The sequence below is a fragment of the Lipotes vexillifer genome, unplaced genomic scaffold, assembly GCF_000442215.2.
Source record: "Lipotes vexillifer unplaced genomic scaffold, Lipotes_vexillifer_v1.1 scaffold1162, whole genome shotgun sequence".
Classification (NCBI taxonomy): Eukaryota; Metazoa; Chordata; class Mammalia; order Artiodactyla; family Lipotidae; genus Lipotes; species Lipotes vexillifer.
In genome coordinates, this window is record NW_006779033.1 from 2,212,778 (window position 1) to 2,228,204 (window position 15,427).

Sequence of the window (15,427 nt, forward strand, 5' to 3'; positions counted from 1 at the left end):
GACTGGGGCACAAGCCCAGGGGCTGGGCTGCATGTCAGCTTGGAGCTAGCTGGCGTCCAGAGCCACCGTTTCGTTTTAATGGAACCTCATTCTTTTCCCTCACAAGATCTCTCGGTGTAACCAAATTTGAGGGAGACAGGGCCTCGGCAGAAGGTGAAAGGTGGCTGCTCAGCTGGAATATAGGAGTTGTGCTCAGAACTACACTGGGAAGTTTCACTGGTGCATCTCTGGTTTCAATGAAATCCTTGCACAGTAGCAACGTCTGTTTCTGAGCTTTTGAATTTTCTTCTTCCTTAATTATAGTCCCTACTTGTTTTTAGATTAAGAGCTGCTTGTAGAAAAATACAGGAAACCAAGTTACAATGAAAAGCACCCTTTCCAAGCCTGCTGAGGCCATTTGAAATGGCACCAGTTCTTCAGGTTCTGCTAACCAGGAGTTTAGAGCCCGGCTCGCACCCTCTGCAGAACCGGTGACCTCACGGCAGGTGTGGGAAGGGAACAGCGGCCCTGCTCCTTCCAGCCGTGACCGTGACCGTGACCGCTGTGGAACTGGGGCCCTGTTGCTTCCTCGTGCCACGTTTCACAGCTCCCTCTGGGGAAAAAGAATGCATATCTTTGTGTGACTCTCAGAGTTGAACAGAGGTATCGTTGAAGTCTGCACAAGTTTATTTAGGGAAAGGAGAGAGAAATTCATTTGTTTTTCCACTTGTGTTTCCAGCTCCATGTAGCACTGTGTTAAACTGCTAATTAGTAATATTTGCATCTTACTTTTCCTGAAGACTCTGCATATGGACTTTTAAGGCCAGCAGAAATAGCTTGTTTGACTATTATTAATGCTGGAGAGGAAGCCAGCCCTTCAGCGAAACGCAGTGCCTTTGGGAACTTGATTTCCTCCAGCCTAAAATGTGAGGCTGGGTGGTGGGGGAGAGCAGCTGGATGGGCCGCGTTGGAGCAGATTTCAGGCAAACGGTGCAGAAGTGGATCCAGACGCCTCAGCGGACGTCAGCCGGGGGCTGGGCCGGGGCCGGGTGGGCAGAGTGGGTCCTGCCTGCCCCTGCGCCTTTGCCACCTCAGTCCACCTTCTGGGAGCCTGGGGAGGACGTGGGGCAGAAGGCTTCAGTTACAGCTTGAGTGTGTTACTTTCCTTGTTGCCGTGGCTTTTAGGCTGTGCTTCCATATTCCGTGTGCCTGAGATAGCGTCTTCCTGGGGTATGTGTGGTGTGCAGGGTCCTGCCTGTGTCCAGGCAGCCTTCGCTGGCCTCCGTTTGAGGGCTCCTGTCTCGTGTACCGCTGGAGGAACACGTTTGCATCTGGAGGGGCTAACTGTCATCTTAGCCCCAACATGGTCTATTTCAAAGTCCTTTTCTTTCCTTTCTCTTCTTTCTTTCCTTCCTCCTTCGCTTCTCCCTTTCTGTTTGGAATCATCTTGAAATTCTCATCCCTCTTGCTCGCATCCGTGCGTCCTCAGGACCTGTTCTAGCAGCAGGGCTGGGATGCGGCAATACTTGACGCTCCTCTCTGGTTTCCTTCCCAGGAAGTCTCTTCAGTGGAGGGAAACCGGGAGGCCTTGGCGGTTTGCAGCTCCCTCCCTGCGCTGGGAGGCCTAGCGGCTACTACTTGAGTCATCTCGTCCTTTTTTTATATTTTGATAAGGTCCTGTCAGCTGGGATGAGAAACTCACGAGTGAGCACATCGGCCCCGCCGTCGGAGCCGGGCGGCGGGGCAGGGGCCGCGGGGGCAGAGGAGCCCCGAGTTCGAGTGCGGGGGGCCGCTCCTTCGCGGGGGGTGGGGTGAGGGGGTCCAGATCAGCATTTCTGAGGAAGGGAGAGAACGGACGAAACAGCCGAGGGCTGGCAGCGCCTGGTCAGCAAGGGGGCGCGGCTCGGAGAGACGCGCCCCTTCCCCGCGCGTGGGTGTGCAGGGCGCAGGGCTGCGCTGCAGCGAGAGAGGGGCGCCCGGGAGGGGAGGGGGAGAGACGGGGCGCGGGAGGGGGGCGCGCACCGTAGGGGAGGGGCGGAGGGCGCATCCCCCTCTCCGCTCCCGTGAGACTAGCGCGAGTCCGACACGGCTCTCAGGGCGGCGTCCCTGACAACATGAGGCGGAAAAGGTCGTCACTGAGGCCGGCGGGACGCGGTGGCGGCGGCAGGCAGGGACCCCGGGCCCAGCGTCGGGTCCCGAGACGCCTCCCTCGCGGGGCCGCGGGGGTCCCGGGAGCCTGTTCGCCGCCACCGACCGCCCGCCCGTGTGCTCCGTCCCCGCCCCGCAGGACTTTCTGCAGGGAGACTGCACCAAAGCCAAGCAGAAGCTCAGCTGGAAGCCCCGGGTCGCCTTTGATGTGAGTGCGTCTCCCGGCCGCTCCGGTCCGGGCCCCGGGAGGGGACGCGGTGGGGAAGCGCCCCCGGGCAGGAGGGCGAGGAAGGCCGGGGAGGGTGCGCCGGCCGCTGCAGGCGCCGCGGTGGAGGGGGCGCCCCGGGAGGGGGCCAGACGCTCCCGTCTCACCAGCGCTCGCGTCCTCCCCGCAGGAGCTGGTGAGGGAGATGGTGGACGCCGACGTGGAGCTCATGAGTACCAACCCCAACGCCTGAGCGCCCAGCGGTGCCCGCGCCCGCGCCCGCGCCGCCGAGGTTTGCAGCAGCCGGGATGGGCTCCAGCGGCGCCCACTCTACTTTTGTCCAGGCCTCCTCTGATCCGTTTTGGTAATCAAGATGTTTTAATCACGTATTCACTTTACTTGAAATTATGTCGCTAGACAACTGAAATTGTGGGGCTTTCAAATGGTTTTTTTCTTTTCTTATTAAAAATATCTTTTCTCTTCACCTGCATCAACACAGTCCTTGTGGGTATTGTCTCCAAGTTACAAAAGCAGCTATATATAAGGACCCCAGAACCAAAATACCCAAATCCATGCCTTGGAGTGAAATAGCTTCCTTCTGAGAGAGCTGCGGCCTGGCCTGAGCCCGGCCTGGCCGGAGCGTCCTCCCGAGCCTCTGCCCCGGAACTTGCTTTCCCCACCTGGTCACGGTAAGCCGCTCTATGCAGCCGAACTGGAAGCCCAGGTCCTGCAGAAAGGCGGCGTTCACACCAGCTCTGGTCTCTGCGACTATAATTAGAACCCAGAGGGCTCCCACCATCTCAAAGGGAGAGGTGGTTAGAAGAAGAAACTTGAAGGAGGGCAAATACTGCTGGAACATTCCATGCCAGGCCCCTGGGTTACCCAGAGGTCTCTGAGCCCATGCCTTTGCTTGTGGTCTAGAATCTTACACACACTACTTATTTCCAACCTCTTCTCGGTACTAGATCACTTTTTAAATCTAATTTTGATTTAGTCATTCAACCAGTTTATATCAAGTGCCTAATATATGCTAGATAGCGTGCACGCGGACTACATCAGGTTAATTAGAAATCCGGTTTCATTGAGAGCAGCATTCGGGGGCCTGGCTTTAACCGCGTGTGCTCCCGAGCTGTGTAGGGCGTATCTGTGCAGGTTCAGGCAGGTGGACACACGCGTGTGGAATCAACCAGCATTAAGCAAGGGTTTGTGTACAGGTGGAAACCTCTGCATGAAATGCCATATTTCGCCCCAGAACAAATTAGGTCAGGACTCCTCTCCCCCTCACTCCCCCTCCAAGGAAAATAAAATAGAACTTCACAGCAAATGGAATTCCAGCCTTTGCACACGCTTGTGTGAGTGCAGCTGAACTATTTCTGAATGTCTTCACGGGCAGGTTTATGATCTGGGGGGGGATCCAGGCTCCAGCGGCCGGTGGCAGGAAAGAGGGCTCTTTGTGTGGCTGGCCCAGTTGCTGTGAAAGCATGCTGGCCGGGGCGGCCTGGGCTCCGATGGAGCAGAACTGGGGGCCTGAGCTGGCCCACCCGGGGCTCGGGAGCTGCCCCAGGACAGGCCTTCTCCCAATCGTGATGCTGCTAATTGGAAACAGATGGTCCCTGGAAGGCGGGGCCTCCAGGGCTGGGGGCTGGTGGGCACACACACACTCACATACACACAATCACACACAGATTCACATACGTGCAAACACCTACAAATACAAGTACACACCTACAAGCATGCCATCTTACACTGCGTCACTCACAGACACTTGGAGACACAACGCAAGCCCGCCGTCACAAACACACTCACAAGGCTCACAAATAAACACACTCACATTCCCCTTAGCCCTGACCCGATGGAAGGCACCCCTCCTCCTCTGCCTCTGACCCTGAGCCCCCAACTTCGTCCCACACCCGGGCTCCGGTGCTCCGTGGCTTGTCACCCAAAGGCTCCTCAGTGAGGACTGGAGAGGGTCCAGGCAGGGGGTTAATGGGGCTCCAGTGGTGCCTTGGTGTTAAATTATTCTCAGAATGGCCTGGAGCAGCGGGTCTGAAGGACACAAGAATTACTTTTGGTTGCAGCCTCCTCTATTCCTGCACCTTCGATGGTGGGGTGAGGGGTAATTTGGTTTCCTGGCCTCCCTGTGTGTGTGCTTAAAAGGAGGGCAAGAGAACAGATTTGCTTACTTCTGTGCTTTCTTTCTGGGCTGTGAATTTCGTTTGGATCCTTGAAGACAATTCTTACTACCTTAAATCTCATTTCAATTTCAGCGAGCTTATTTCCCCCTTTTTTCCTCTGCTCTGCCAGCTTTGACTGTTCATTTTAGATGTGATAAAATATCTTCCACCTTGATTTTTTTAAAGTAAAAGCTAAGAAAGTGAAACTTTACACTCAAATATGAGAGCAAAGCAGTGAGGCCCCACGCTCGTGCCCTACGTGAGCAGCATGGCGCGTGGGTACCTGGGCAGCAGGGGCCGCAGCTTGTGTCACACCTGCCTGGCAGGCGGTGGTGGGCTGTGTGCTGCCTCTGTTGGAGGAGAGACTGGGGCCCAGCCCTGAAAACCTGACACACCTCTACAGCTTGCAGGGGCGAACGTGGGCAGCACAGGCTGCCGACCTTTGAGGGAAGGGCTAAAGTGCTTTGAGGTTAACCTCCACGCAAGACGGCGCCTTTGGAAACTGGATTCCAGGTCTGTGACTGCGCCAGGAAACCAGTACAGACACTGCAGGTTCCTCTCAGTCTCCCTTAATCACCTGTACCAACACCAACCCCCAAAATGCACAGAAACCCCGGTTGGTTGGTGGGTCGGCTGCTGGGGAATGAGACCTTCGTTATTAAAGCTCATTGCAGGAGGCAACACCTCAAATTTTCGTTTCAAAATAGCCATAGATACACAGTTTACAAATAACTTTTGAAGCCCCAAGAAAAAACCTCAAAGCACCCCAGGCACCTTGTGTGTACTGGGAATCCCAGCCGCGTACTCAGTTTTAAGATGTGTGCCAGTAAGTCCAAGTTCACAAGTCGTCTGTTTTTCACAACCCGCAGCCAGGCGGGTCCGTGGATGGCGATGGGGTGGATGGGGGTGGAGGAGCCGGGAGATTTACTCCAAAATCGTGTGTGTGTGTGGGGGGGGGGGCACGGCTCTTTCAAACACCTCCACGCTCCAACATGCCACCCCGCACCTCTCCAAAAATGGCGAGCTTTAATTTTTCACGCACAGCAGCGACAGCCGGGCCACACAGCCGCTCTGGGCCCTACTCCACCGTCCAGTGGCCCCTTCCCCAGGGTCTGGCGCCGCTGCCCCGCTGTCCCGAGGCCAGGCCGCCCGCGCACACCCGGGGACTGTACCACCGCGATTAGCCCGCGAGTGCCTCTCCAGCCATTTCGGCTCGCGGCCCGCGAGGCCACCGCTGCCCCACCCCCGAGGCCCGAGACGGGTTGTCCCACCGGCCGCAGGAGGCCATCCGCAGGCCCCTTTCCGAGCAACACCCACCCTCACCCTTTTCCTCCGCTGGAGCGTCCCAGCTGGGAGGCCGACGACCGCGGCCTGACCCCAGACCCCGGTTCCCGCCCTGCCTCCAGGGTCAGGGGTCGCACGCAGCGGACGCCCCCTTTGATCTCTAGATTCGGGGACTGGGGCTCCCGGCGCGGAAGCCACTGCTAGGAGGAGCCCCGCCCCGACGAGGATGCGGGGCCCCGGGCTCCGCCACCCACCGCCTCTGAGCCGCGGCCGCACCGAGGGCCCCGGATCCCAGAACAAGGACCGCAGGGAGACCAAGCGCGCGCATGCGCCGGCCGCGCGCCCCTCCCCCAGCCCTGGCAGCGGGACCCCGCGCACGTGTCCCAGCGCCCTGAGCCCGCGCGCGGGCTAAGACGCGACAGAGAGCTGCAGTTAAGAAGCAGAAAGTCCCACACGGCTCAGCCCCGGCCTCTCCCAGGCGCCGGTGCGCCCAGGGCGCGCGAGGAGACAGCGCTCAGAAGGCCTGACTCCCAACAGGAGGGTGGGTGAACCGGGGGAGGCGGCTGCAGCAGGGGTTATGGCAACGGCCGCTCCGACGGGAGGCGCTGGGCCCGGGCCGGCCGTGAGGCCCGACTGGAGCTGGAGCGGCGGCCCGGGCACGGAAGTGTCTATTTGGAAGGGGGCAGGACCTCGGCTGGAGTTTGGCTTTTAATGGCGAGGAAGCCTCCAGGCAAGGGCCATCCGGCGAGGCCTTCCCCGTCGCGCCGCTTCTCTCCGACGGCGCCCCGCGGCGCCGGCTCCACCGACCCACCCGGGGACCGGCCCGCAAAGCCGAGCTGCGTTGGGTTGGTTCTCGGCCACTAAACACTGGAAACCACTGCCTGGCACTTCCCGAGGCTCCGCGCAGGAAGCCCCCGCGGGGCCCCGGGGCCGAGGTCCCTCCGGGAATGTCTGGCACCCAGTCATCCCGGGCCGTGGGAGCCGCGGTGGGGCCTCCCGTGTTCTCCCCGACGGCCCCTCCGCCTCCTCTCGCCGGGACCCGATCGGCCAGCTGCGAGGCCCGGCCGCTGTCCCCATGTGTCCTGCGGGGTGACAATGATAAAAATCCTCTTCGGGACCGCACGGAAGTCCCCGGGGCGGCTCCAACCGGGCCTGGACCCAGGCGCTGCGCACCGGGCTCGGGTGTGGCCTCCGCGGTGTCAGGGACCCTGTGCGCCGCGGGGGGACGCCGAGCTCGCTCAACTCAGAGGACAAGAGTTCTCGTTTTTCCTCCACTCGCATATTTTCAAGAATCCGATCGCTGCCGCCTAAGCACATGGTCCCGTCTCCTGTCTGGTTTGCACATCTGTAGCCATTAAGGAGACCCAGCGCAGCCTCCGGGCCCAATGACCTGCTTTTATACTGAGGGAAATGCAGAGGCCTCAAGAGTTAATGGCGCTAAATGTGTTGGTTTTCCTGCCTTTTCCCTGGGGTAGGTAACGGAGGAGGGAAGGTGTCTGTCTCCTCTCTCTCTCCCTCTCTCATCTCTGATCTAACTCGTCCCCAAAGCCCTACAACAAACCCCTTCGTTCCCCAACCTCCACTACTGAGTCCTGGTGGAGCCCCTGGAGAGGTCCTCCTCTGCTCCCTAGGCCACGCCGGGGTCCCTCCACCCGGGTCAGTGGAGACGCCCCACCGCCTGGCTTTGGCCGCCTGCCCGCTGCTCACTCCCTGGGTTCGCAAACTGCACTCCCAGGGCCACCCAAGTAGTACCAAGCTGTGTTGACTTCGGGGGCAAAGGAGCAGCCCACCCAGTGTCCTTCCTGGGAGTGACGTGAGGGACGGCTAGGGGAAGGGGACAGGCAGCGGCTTGGAGGAACCCAAAGGCAGACCAGAGAGAGAAGATGCTCTGCGGTAGAAGAGAGGGAGGTGCCACGTGGAAAAACGAGAGGCCTGGGGAAACACCCCTGAATCCTGCAGGGTCACCGGCCGACCACTCCCGAGCGGGTATGAATGCCAGGCCCTCTCTCAGGACCGCTGGACCGGCCTCCCCTGTCCTGTGTCTCCTCTGGGAGCTCCACCCTTCTCTCCTGTCTGAAGACGCCCGGACCTCAAGGCAAGGAAGTTCCAGATCTTACGGCATCCCTTCTAATATGCTCAATATGCTGCAAATTAGAAATCAGTGAGGGAAAAACGTCAATAACAACAAAACAATGTAAAGCAGAGGGCTTCTGTGGAGCCGGGGTAAGATAGGGAAGGGCACAGCAAAGGTCCTAGGTTGCCCTTGTGCTCCCTACACCGTATTTTGGTTTCCAATAAGGCAGACATGGTCCATTTTGCTCAATTTTCCACTCCTAATCCCGTGGAGAACATCGTGGAGAAGCGGCTTTCATTCTCCTGCGTGGATTTTGGAGCTGGAATTCCTTGGATTAAGGATTGCCCCTTTCCTACCCGGAGTGCTCCGTGTGGCCCGGTCTGTCCTGGTCTGTCTGGGACCTGAGTGCAAGCTCCGGCTGCCGCGTCCGGCCCAGGCCCTGTGCACGGTGGGCATGCGCCCCTCGGGAGGCGGTGCTGGCTGGCGCGGGGACGTCCTAGAGGGGCTTCGGCCCCAAGGCCTTCTGTGGGGAACTGGGAGGAAGAGGGTGGGAGAAGGAGAGGACAGAAAGGGGGGCGGGGGGCAGAGACACTTAGCACTTAGTGCGGATGATGGATTTACACTCAAAAATGGAGACGTGGAGCAAAGGGGCAGCAGGCCACCAAGTTCCCGCTGCCGACGCGGGGCCCAAACAGCAAAGGAAGACTTGTTTCGGTGCCACCGAGGTGCCGTTAATAAAAATCTCTTTGCCGGGAGCCTCTGGGCCTCCTTCTAAGTTGAAACAGGAGCTTTCAGAAGAGTGGGGGGCTTTGAAACTGGCGTCTAGGCCCCTGGCACACTTCAGCGGGCTCTTTCGCGGTGGCCACTGCCTGAATCCGTCAGGCTGTGCCTCCTGGAGCCTCGGGCCCTCTGCTCCGCTGCTCCCGCAGCTCCTGGGGTGAACATTCTGACAGTCTCTTGGTCCCTTTTCTCCCCGACTCCCCCCAGAGCTCCCCGCCTGGCTGAAGAACCACTCACACAGAATCGGCTTCTGTCCCGCCTGGCCAGCTTTATTACATGGCCACCATCAATCTTGTCCCTAAAGCGACATTTGTTTACGACCGGGTGGGAAGGGCTAATGGCTCTACAAAATGAGTCGACAGGAGTCCAGAGAGTTGGCATCGAGACACCAGGCCGGCCCCTGCGGTGGGAACTGGGCTCAGAAGCAAATGGGGCCCCTCTCCAAAAGCTCCAAGATGTGGGGTGGGGTAGAAACTGTCACTCCAACTGCCACCAACAGCAGGGGACAGCCCTGCTAAGGGAGTCAGGGCCGATGCCTCCTGTCCCTCCTGGGCAGCCTGGCCAGGCAGCCCGGACCAGCACAGGGTTCAGGCCTCTCTGGGGTTTTGCACCATTAACAACAAAACTAGTGGCTCTCCACCTTAAAAAACTAAGGCCCCTCCAAAGGGAACAGGGCTGAGAGAAAAGGTCCTATGTCTCTGTTCCACCTATCAAAGTTCGGGGGAGCCATAGGGCTGTAAGACACTCTTATTTCCTGACCCTGTTTCTGACCCCGCAGGAAACAGCCAAGGGCTTACGGGCCACCAGCACAATTGAGCCTTATTCCCCTGAAAATGTCGATTATTAATGACACAAACTGCATGGCATGATAAATTGTAAAGTGTGTGCTTGTTTGCACGCAGCCTGGTGGAAAGGGGCTACCAACACATAAGCCTGGAAAACAGTGCCCACCACGCGTACAATACCCCAAATGCAAGCTTGTGTATGGCGTGTGGCGCGCTGACGTTTACCTGCTCATGGTAAAAACTGCTAAGGAGTGCCCACTGTCACACGCAGGACAAAAGTCCTTATTCCCCGAAAACTCTCTACAGAGGCTGACTCCCAAATTAGCCAAGTTCCCCGCTGGGTCCCGCCTAGTGTCCTAGGCTAATTTCAAACTGTGCTAGTTGTTATAGTATCAAGGAGTTTTTCTTAGAATATTTTACAGCAAAATTATCCTTGTTGCGAAAAAGGTACAAATCAAACGTGCAAAGAACTAAGGTACAAGGAGTGCTCACTTCCGAATAAGGAGGACCCAGCTTCCCAGGGCTCAGGTCCCTCCGGGAGTTGGTTTAAGAAGCCCAAAGCAAATGTACTGAGTAGAAAACAGCACATCAGCGGTGCTAAGAATCAGCTTAACGAGCAGGACTTGTGCCCTTCTGCTCAAACACAGCTTCTGAGTAACGACGTGGGTAACTCGCGTAGAAGTAACTACTTTCTCTGCATCCATATAACTCAACGCCTTGCCTTCCTCGACGCACTTCTTAAAGGCCTAAATTTCCAACGTTGGGAACGAAGGAGACAGAAATGATTGCTAAGAGGCTCCGACGGCGAGCGCGGAAACACTCCCCGGCTGCGGCCAGGGCTTCTCACCGGCCTTTCCTAGGAGTCGAGCGCCACGCGCCCGGCTCCCTCTCCAGCCGCCAGACTCGGGGCCCAGAAACGACGAGCCCGGATCGGAAGCGCCGCCGGGCCCAACCAGCCCTCTCCCACCCTCGCCGCGGGGCCCGGGCTCCGAGGGCCGGGCCTGGGCCGGCAGCCGAGGCCGCGGGGACGCAGGGGGTCGCGGGCCCCGCCGCCCACCCGCGCGGCAGCTCCAGGTGCCCCGAGGCCTCCGCAAACCAGCCGCGCACGCCGCGCGAGGACGCAGCCCGCGCGGAGGCCGCCCGGGCCCAGCGCTGCCGGGCAGGTCGTCTGGGCCGGGGCCGTCAGGCCGGCGAGGGGAGGGCGCGCGGGCGCCGGGAGCACGACCCGCCCGTGGCCCCTCCGCCCGCCGCGCTCCGAACGAACACACGTGCGTCCTCCAGACAAAGGCGGCGAGCGCGGCGCAGAGCCAGAGCCCCGCTCCCGGCTGAGACGCGCGGTGAGTCCCTCGGGCCCTCCGCCCCGGCTCCGGCTACCTTCCCCTCGGCGCGGCCGCCCCGACCCTCCCGGTCCGGGAGGACTGGGCGCGGGCGTGGGCGGCGAGCGGCCGGGACGCGTCGCTACCCTAATTAGACGAGGAGCGTCCGGTCCCAGAGGCCGGCGTCGGGGCCGCGGAGACGCACCCCGGCCGGAAACCCCGGGCGGGCCCGGGTCCACACCGCCGTCCCCGACTCGGAGAAGTGGGACAGCCAAGCCGGAAAGGCCAGGCTCCCGCCGCCCGCGCTGCCGCGCCCGGACAGCCCCGCTCCGACCGCGGTCCCTTTGTCCGCCCGCCCCGCTCCACGCTCGGCTCCCACGAATGGGCCGACGCGGGAACGACGAGATTTGTCCGCTGATTTTTCCCCTTCACCACCCAAAGGGGTGGGGTGGGGGCCCTGGGAAGCGCGAGGCCGCCCAGGCCCAGGGCTGCGACTCGGAGCGGGTCGCGCGGCGGGAAGGCCGGTCCCGGCCGCCTGCCCCGGGGGACGCCGCGCCTTGCGCGCCTCCCCGGCCACTGGGCTGTGACTCTGAGCCAGGGACCCAGCAAATCAGAGGCCACGTAAAGCAGTTTTTGACTGGAAGTAGAGTGTATTTATTTGCAGCAATCCTTTAACAATGATCAAATTTTGACAACAAGCAACAGCAATTACTGCTAAGTGTTGCCTCTAGATCGGAGCGGCAGATAGCAGGAAACTGTATTATCTCGAAAACAAACGGAAAGGCCCTGAATGACTGTAATCAAACCGCCATCTCCCCAAAGTCTGATTGACAGGGCAGATCCCCCTAAGATAATGAATTTATTACATTTCCTGGGTTATTTACAAAGGGGGAGGGCCGATCCGGATTGCCCCCTAGGTTTAACTGTAAATTAACAAGAAAAATGGGATTGAAAAGAAACCACCTGGACTAAAATGCCCTGCTCTTTGCTCCTTCCTTCTTGTTATTGTTTTAAATCTTTTTCAAAAAATAATTGTTCAACAAACATATCTTCTAAAATAAGTTTCCCGAAGATTAAATATCCCTTTCCAACCCGCCATACATGTTTTGTTTTTAAATCAATCCTTCTGCGTTAGACATGAAGGACTGTAGACGTGGATGAGTTCTATACATACATTTAAAAGCTGGGGTTTTTTCCCCTCTTAAAAAGGAGTGAAATTAACAGGAAGAAAATCCTCCAGCATTTGGCTCACAGGGATGTCTAATACACATCGCGGTTTTTTAATGTGATACACAAGCCAAATCTTCATATGTGTATCTGGAGGCACACCCACCTCTCTCCACACACAGGTATCACTGCGGTAGGACCGCTGCTGATTCATGGGCTTAAAATTTCCAAACCATGTTCAGTCATTACTGAGGAAATGAATTTGTGTATATGCCAACTCAGGTCTGTTAAGGGAAATCTCTTTTTACTAGCCACAAAGCAAGCTGCCTATACAGTACGTTTTGCAGAAGATGCCGCAGGAAAAAAAAAAATCTAAACAAAAAGAGACTTTTATGTGAAACTTGACAAGGAATAGTCACAGGGTGTCTCCATTATTTTCAGAGATTTAGTTGGAGAATTGATAATTTCTAGTGTTTTAATCTCTGAAATCTTTTTCTTATAATAACTAAGGCTGTATGAAAGTATCCAGACATATAGGTCTCATTCAAACTGAATGGTAATTTATTAATAAACAAACAATGAATATGTTCAACAAAAAGAAAGAAAAGATGATAGAATAAGATTAATACAGTTTCCCTTTTTATAATGAAAAAAAGAGCACAATTTAAAGTTTCAGGCAATTTAACGTCAGGTTTTGGAAACACTTTCTGGCGTTTGGTCCACGACATCCAACTACAAATTAAAAATAAATTACTATGTTGCAATTTACATTTTAAAACAAGTCCATGGATTAAAAAGAAAGCGATTTTCATATACGGGGACTTCCTACCTCCTTTCAACAGAGGATAAAATAGTATCTTACAGGTGAGACGTGAAGGCAGGAGGCGGCAGGGGAAGGGACAGGACAGGAGGAAAGCGTGCTCTCTGAGAAGGAGAAACTTACGTGTTATCTGGAGTAACACTGTCCTTTAACAAACCGTGACTCTGCTGTCTCTGTACGAAACAGTTTACGGCTCTGTTTATTGAGTTAAGGCAAAGTGGAGGTGGCTCTGAATCCATCTTTTAGGAAAATGCTCTTCGTGCTGGTGAGTTGAAAGTTTGGAGGGATTCTGTTCGCTGGTTTGCTGAACGTTTCACAAATTGGGTTTTTGGTTTCGGTTTTGCACCGACGGTTCTTTTGGCTGCTTCTGCTCTGGGGTCCGGTTCAGTTCGGCTGGGAGGCGGGCAGGGCGGAGGGGTCAGAACTTGCTGCAGTCGTAGACGAAGGCCCCTGACGTGCGGTACAGGGACTGGCCCGAGGGGAAGGCCATCTGACAGCTGCTGTTCCCGTTCACCGGGGAGTTGCTCAGGCCGATCCGCTGCGACTCAAACATCCCCCGCACCGAGTGGAAGTTCTGCTGCTGGCCCGGGTAGCCCGCCGCGGCCGCCGCCGCCGCGCTCGCCAGGTGGCCCAGGTCCCCGCCCGCCTGGTTGAGGTACCAAGAGGCCAGGCGGCCTTGGTGGGCCGCAGGGTGATGGCCGGCCTCCTGGCCGCCGCCGCCGCCGCCGCCGCCGCCGTGGCCCAGTGACGAGGAGCTGCTGCTGGTGGCCGGGGGCAGGGAGTAGTCGGGCAGGGGATCGTCCACCGAGGAGCCGCCGGCGCCCGCGGGCGCGCCCGGCACGTGGCCGCCGCGCTCTCCGGCCGCGTACAGGCTCATGGCCTGCAGGTTGCAGTGGTAGGTCCCGGCGCCCCCGGCCCCGCCGCCCCCGCCCGAGCCGCCCGCGCCGGGGCTCTGGCTGCAGGGGGAGCCGTACAGGGAGCTCTGGCCCGGCGAGTAGGCGCCCAGCGCCAGCGGGGGCGCCAGGCCCGCGCGCGAGGACGCGGCGGCCGGGGCCAGGAGGCCAGAGCCCAGCTCGGCGGCTGCGCCCTGCGGCGACCCCCGCAGCGACGTCATGATGTTGTCCACGCTGAAGCCCTGGCTGTGCGGCGGCGCGGGCGCGGGCGGCTGGCCAGGCTCCGCGCCGTCCAGGCTCAGCGGCCGCGCCGCCGGCAGGCCGCCCGGGGGGCTGCCCCCGCTGGACAGGCTGCTGCTGCTGCTGTCGGGGCTTTCGATTTTGGGCACCGCGGCGGCGCCGGCGCTGCCGCTGCCCAGGGCGGCGGCCGGGGACAGGGGCTGGGGCGGCGAGGGGCACGTACCGTTCTCGGTCTTGATGTCCTGGATGCGCACGGGCGGCGGCTGCGCTCCGGGAGCCGCGCCGTCTGCCTGCTCGGGCGGCGCGGGCGCGGGCTGGCGGCCGGGCGGCGGCGGCGGCGGCGGCTCCTTGAGGTGCAGCCGGTCCTTCTCCTCCTTGTCCTTCACGGCGTCCTTCTTCTTGAAGCGCCGCCGCCGCCGCAGGAAGCTGCCGTTCTCGAACATGTTGTAGGAGTCCGGGTCCAGCGTCCAGTAGCTGCCCTTGCCTGGCTTCTTGTCGTCGCGCGGCACCTTGACGAAGCACTCGTTGAGCGAGAGGTTGTGGCGGATGCTGTTCTGCCAGCCCTGCTTGTTGTCCCGGTAGAAGGGGAAGCGGTCCATGATGAACTGGTAGATGCCGTTCAGGGTGATCTTCTTGTCCGGCGCGTTCTGGATGGCCATGGTGATGAGCGCGATGTAGCTGTAGGGCGGCTTCACCATGTCCTTGGGCTGCGGCTGCGGCGTGTAGGGCCCGTAGGCGCGGGCCATGCCGCCCGGGTACTGCTCGGCGTGCGCCGGGTGCGAGTACACGCTCATGGGGGCCGGCATGGCGGTGTAGCCGCCCCCGGCCGCCGCCGCCGCGCGGTAGTAGCTCTGCTCGCCGCCGAGGTAGGGCACCACTCCCAGGGAGTTGGGGCTGGAAACGGAGTAGCGCGCCTGCATGGCCCCGCTCGCCGCCGCCGCCGCCGCCGCCGCCGCCCCCCGCCCTCGCTGGGCCGGCCGCCCAGTCCGAGTCCGGGCCTGCGGGCTGGTGCCGGGCCGCCGCCTCCCCTGCGCTCGCCCGGCTCCGGGGCGCCTCCGGCCGCCGAGGAGGCTTGGGGCGGCGGAGAGGGCCGGACGCGGACGCGGCCGACGGCCTAGAACGCGCGCGGCAGCTTCCAGGCGGGAACGGCAAAAAGGAGCCCGAACTAGAAAACAAGCAGACGTCCGGCTCGCCGCGCCGCCTGCGCTTCCAGGAGGCTCTGCCCCAGCCGCCGGCGAAGGCGGCCAGATAACCAGGGCGGGGGGCAGCGCGCCGGCTGCCTGCCCAGGTCCGCGTCACCTTTTTTTCAGTCTCTCGCGCGCCGGCCGCTTAGGGAAGCATTGGGAAAACTTCCGAACTTTTGAGCATCCGTCACCCAGGCGAGGACTTTTTTACGCAGTTACATTTTTTCCGGGCAGCGGAGCTCCGCCCCATCACGGCGGCGGCAGCCAATGGGAGGCGGGAACGCCTCCGAAGGAGCCGGAGGCCGAGCCGCGCCGGCCCGCGCCCCGCCGCGGAGGACCGCGGGGCTGACCACACGCGCGCCGGCCCGCGCCCCTGCC

At 59.8% G+C, this 15,427-nt stretch overlaps 2 protein-coding genes across 2 annotated transcripts in view; one reads left to right on the plus strand and one right to left on the minus strand.

Annotated features, from left to right (window-relative positions):
- Positions 1 to 2,822, plus strand: part of GMDS (GDP-mannose 4,6-dehydratase) — a 489,690-nt gene extending 486,868 nt beyond the window's left edge. The window contains exons 10-11 of the mRNA XM_007452102.1: positions 2,267 to 2,335; positions 2,523 to 2,822. Of these exons, the coding sequence (XP_007452164.1) occupies positions 2,267 to 2,335; positions 2,523 to 2,585 (132 nt within the window). The 3' untranslated portion in view covers positions 2,586 to 2,822. The remainder of the gene's footprint in view (positions 1 to 2,266; positions 2,336 to 2,522) is intronic.
- An 8,559-nt stretch (positions 2,823 to 11,381) lies between these two features.
- On the minus strand, positions 11,382 to 14,785 carry FOXC1 (forkhead box C1). The gene has a single exon (XM_007452103.1). It carries the CDS (start codon positions 14,783 to 14,785, stop codon positions 13,151 to 13,153), a length of 1,635 nt encoding a protein of 544 aa, XP_007452165.1. The 3' UTR covers positions 11,382 to 13,150.
- Positions 14,786 to 15,427: the final 642 nt, after the last annotated feature.

Bases quoted from the DNA above. Each gene is read 5' to 3' on its own strand.
- FOXC1 (XM_007452103.1), bottom strand. From the start codon at position 14,785: ATGCAGGCGCGCTACTCCGTTTCCAGCCCCAACTCCCTGGGAGTGGTG.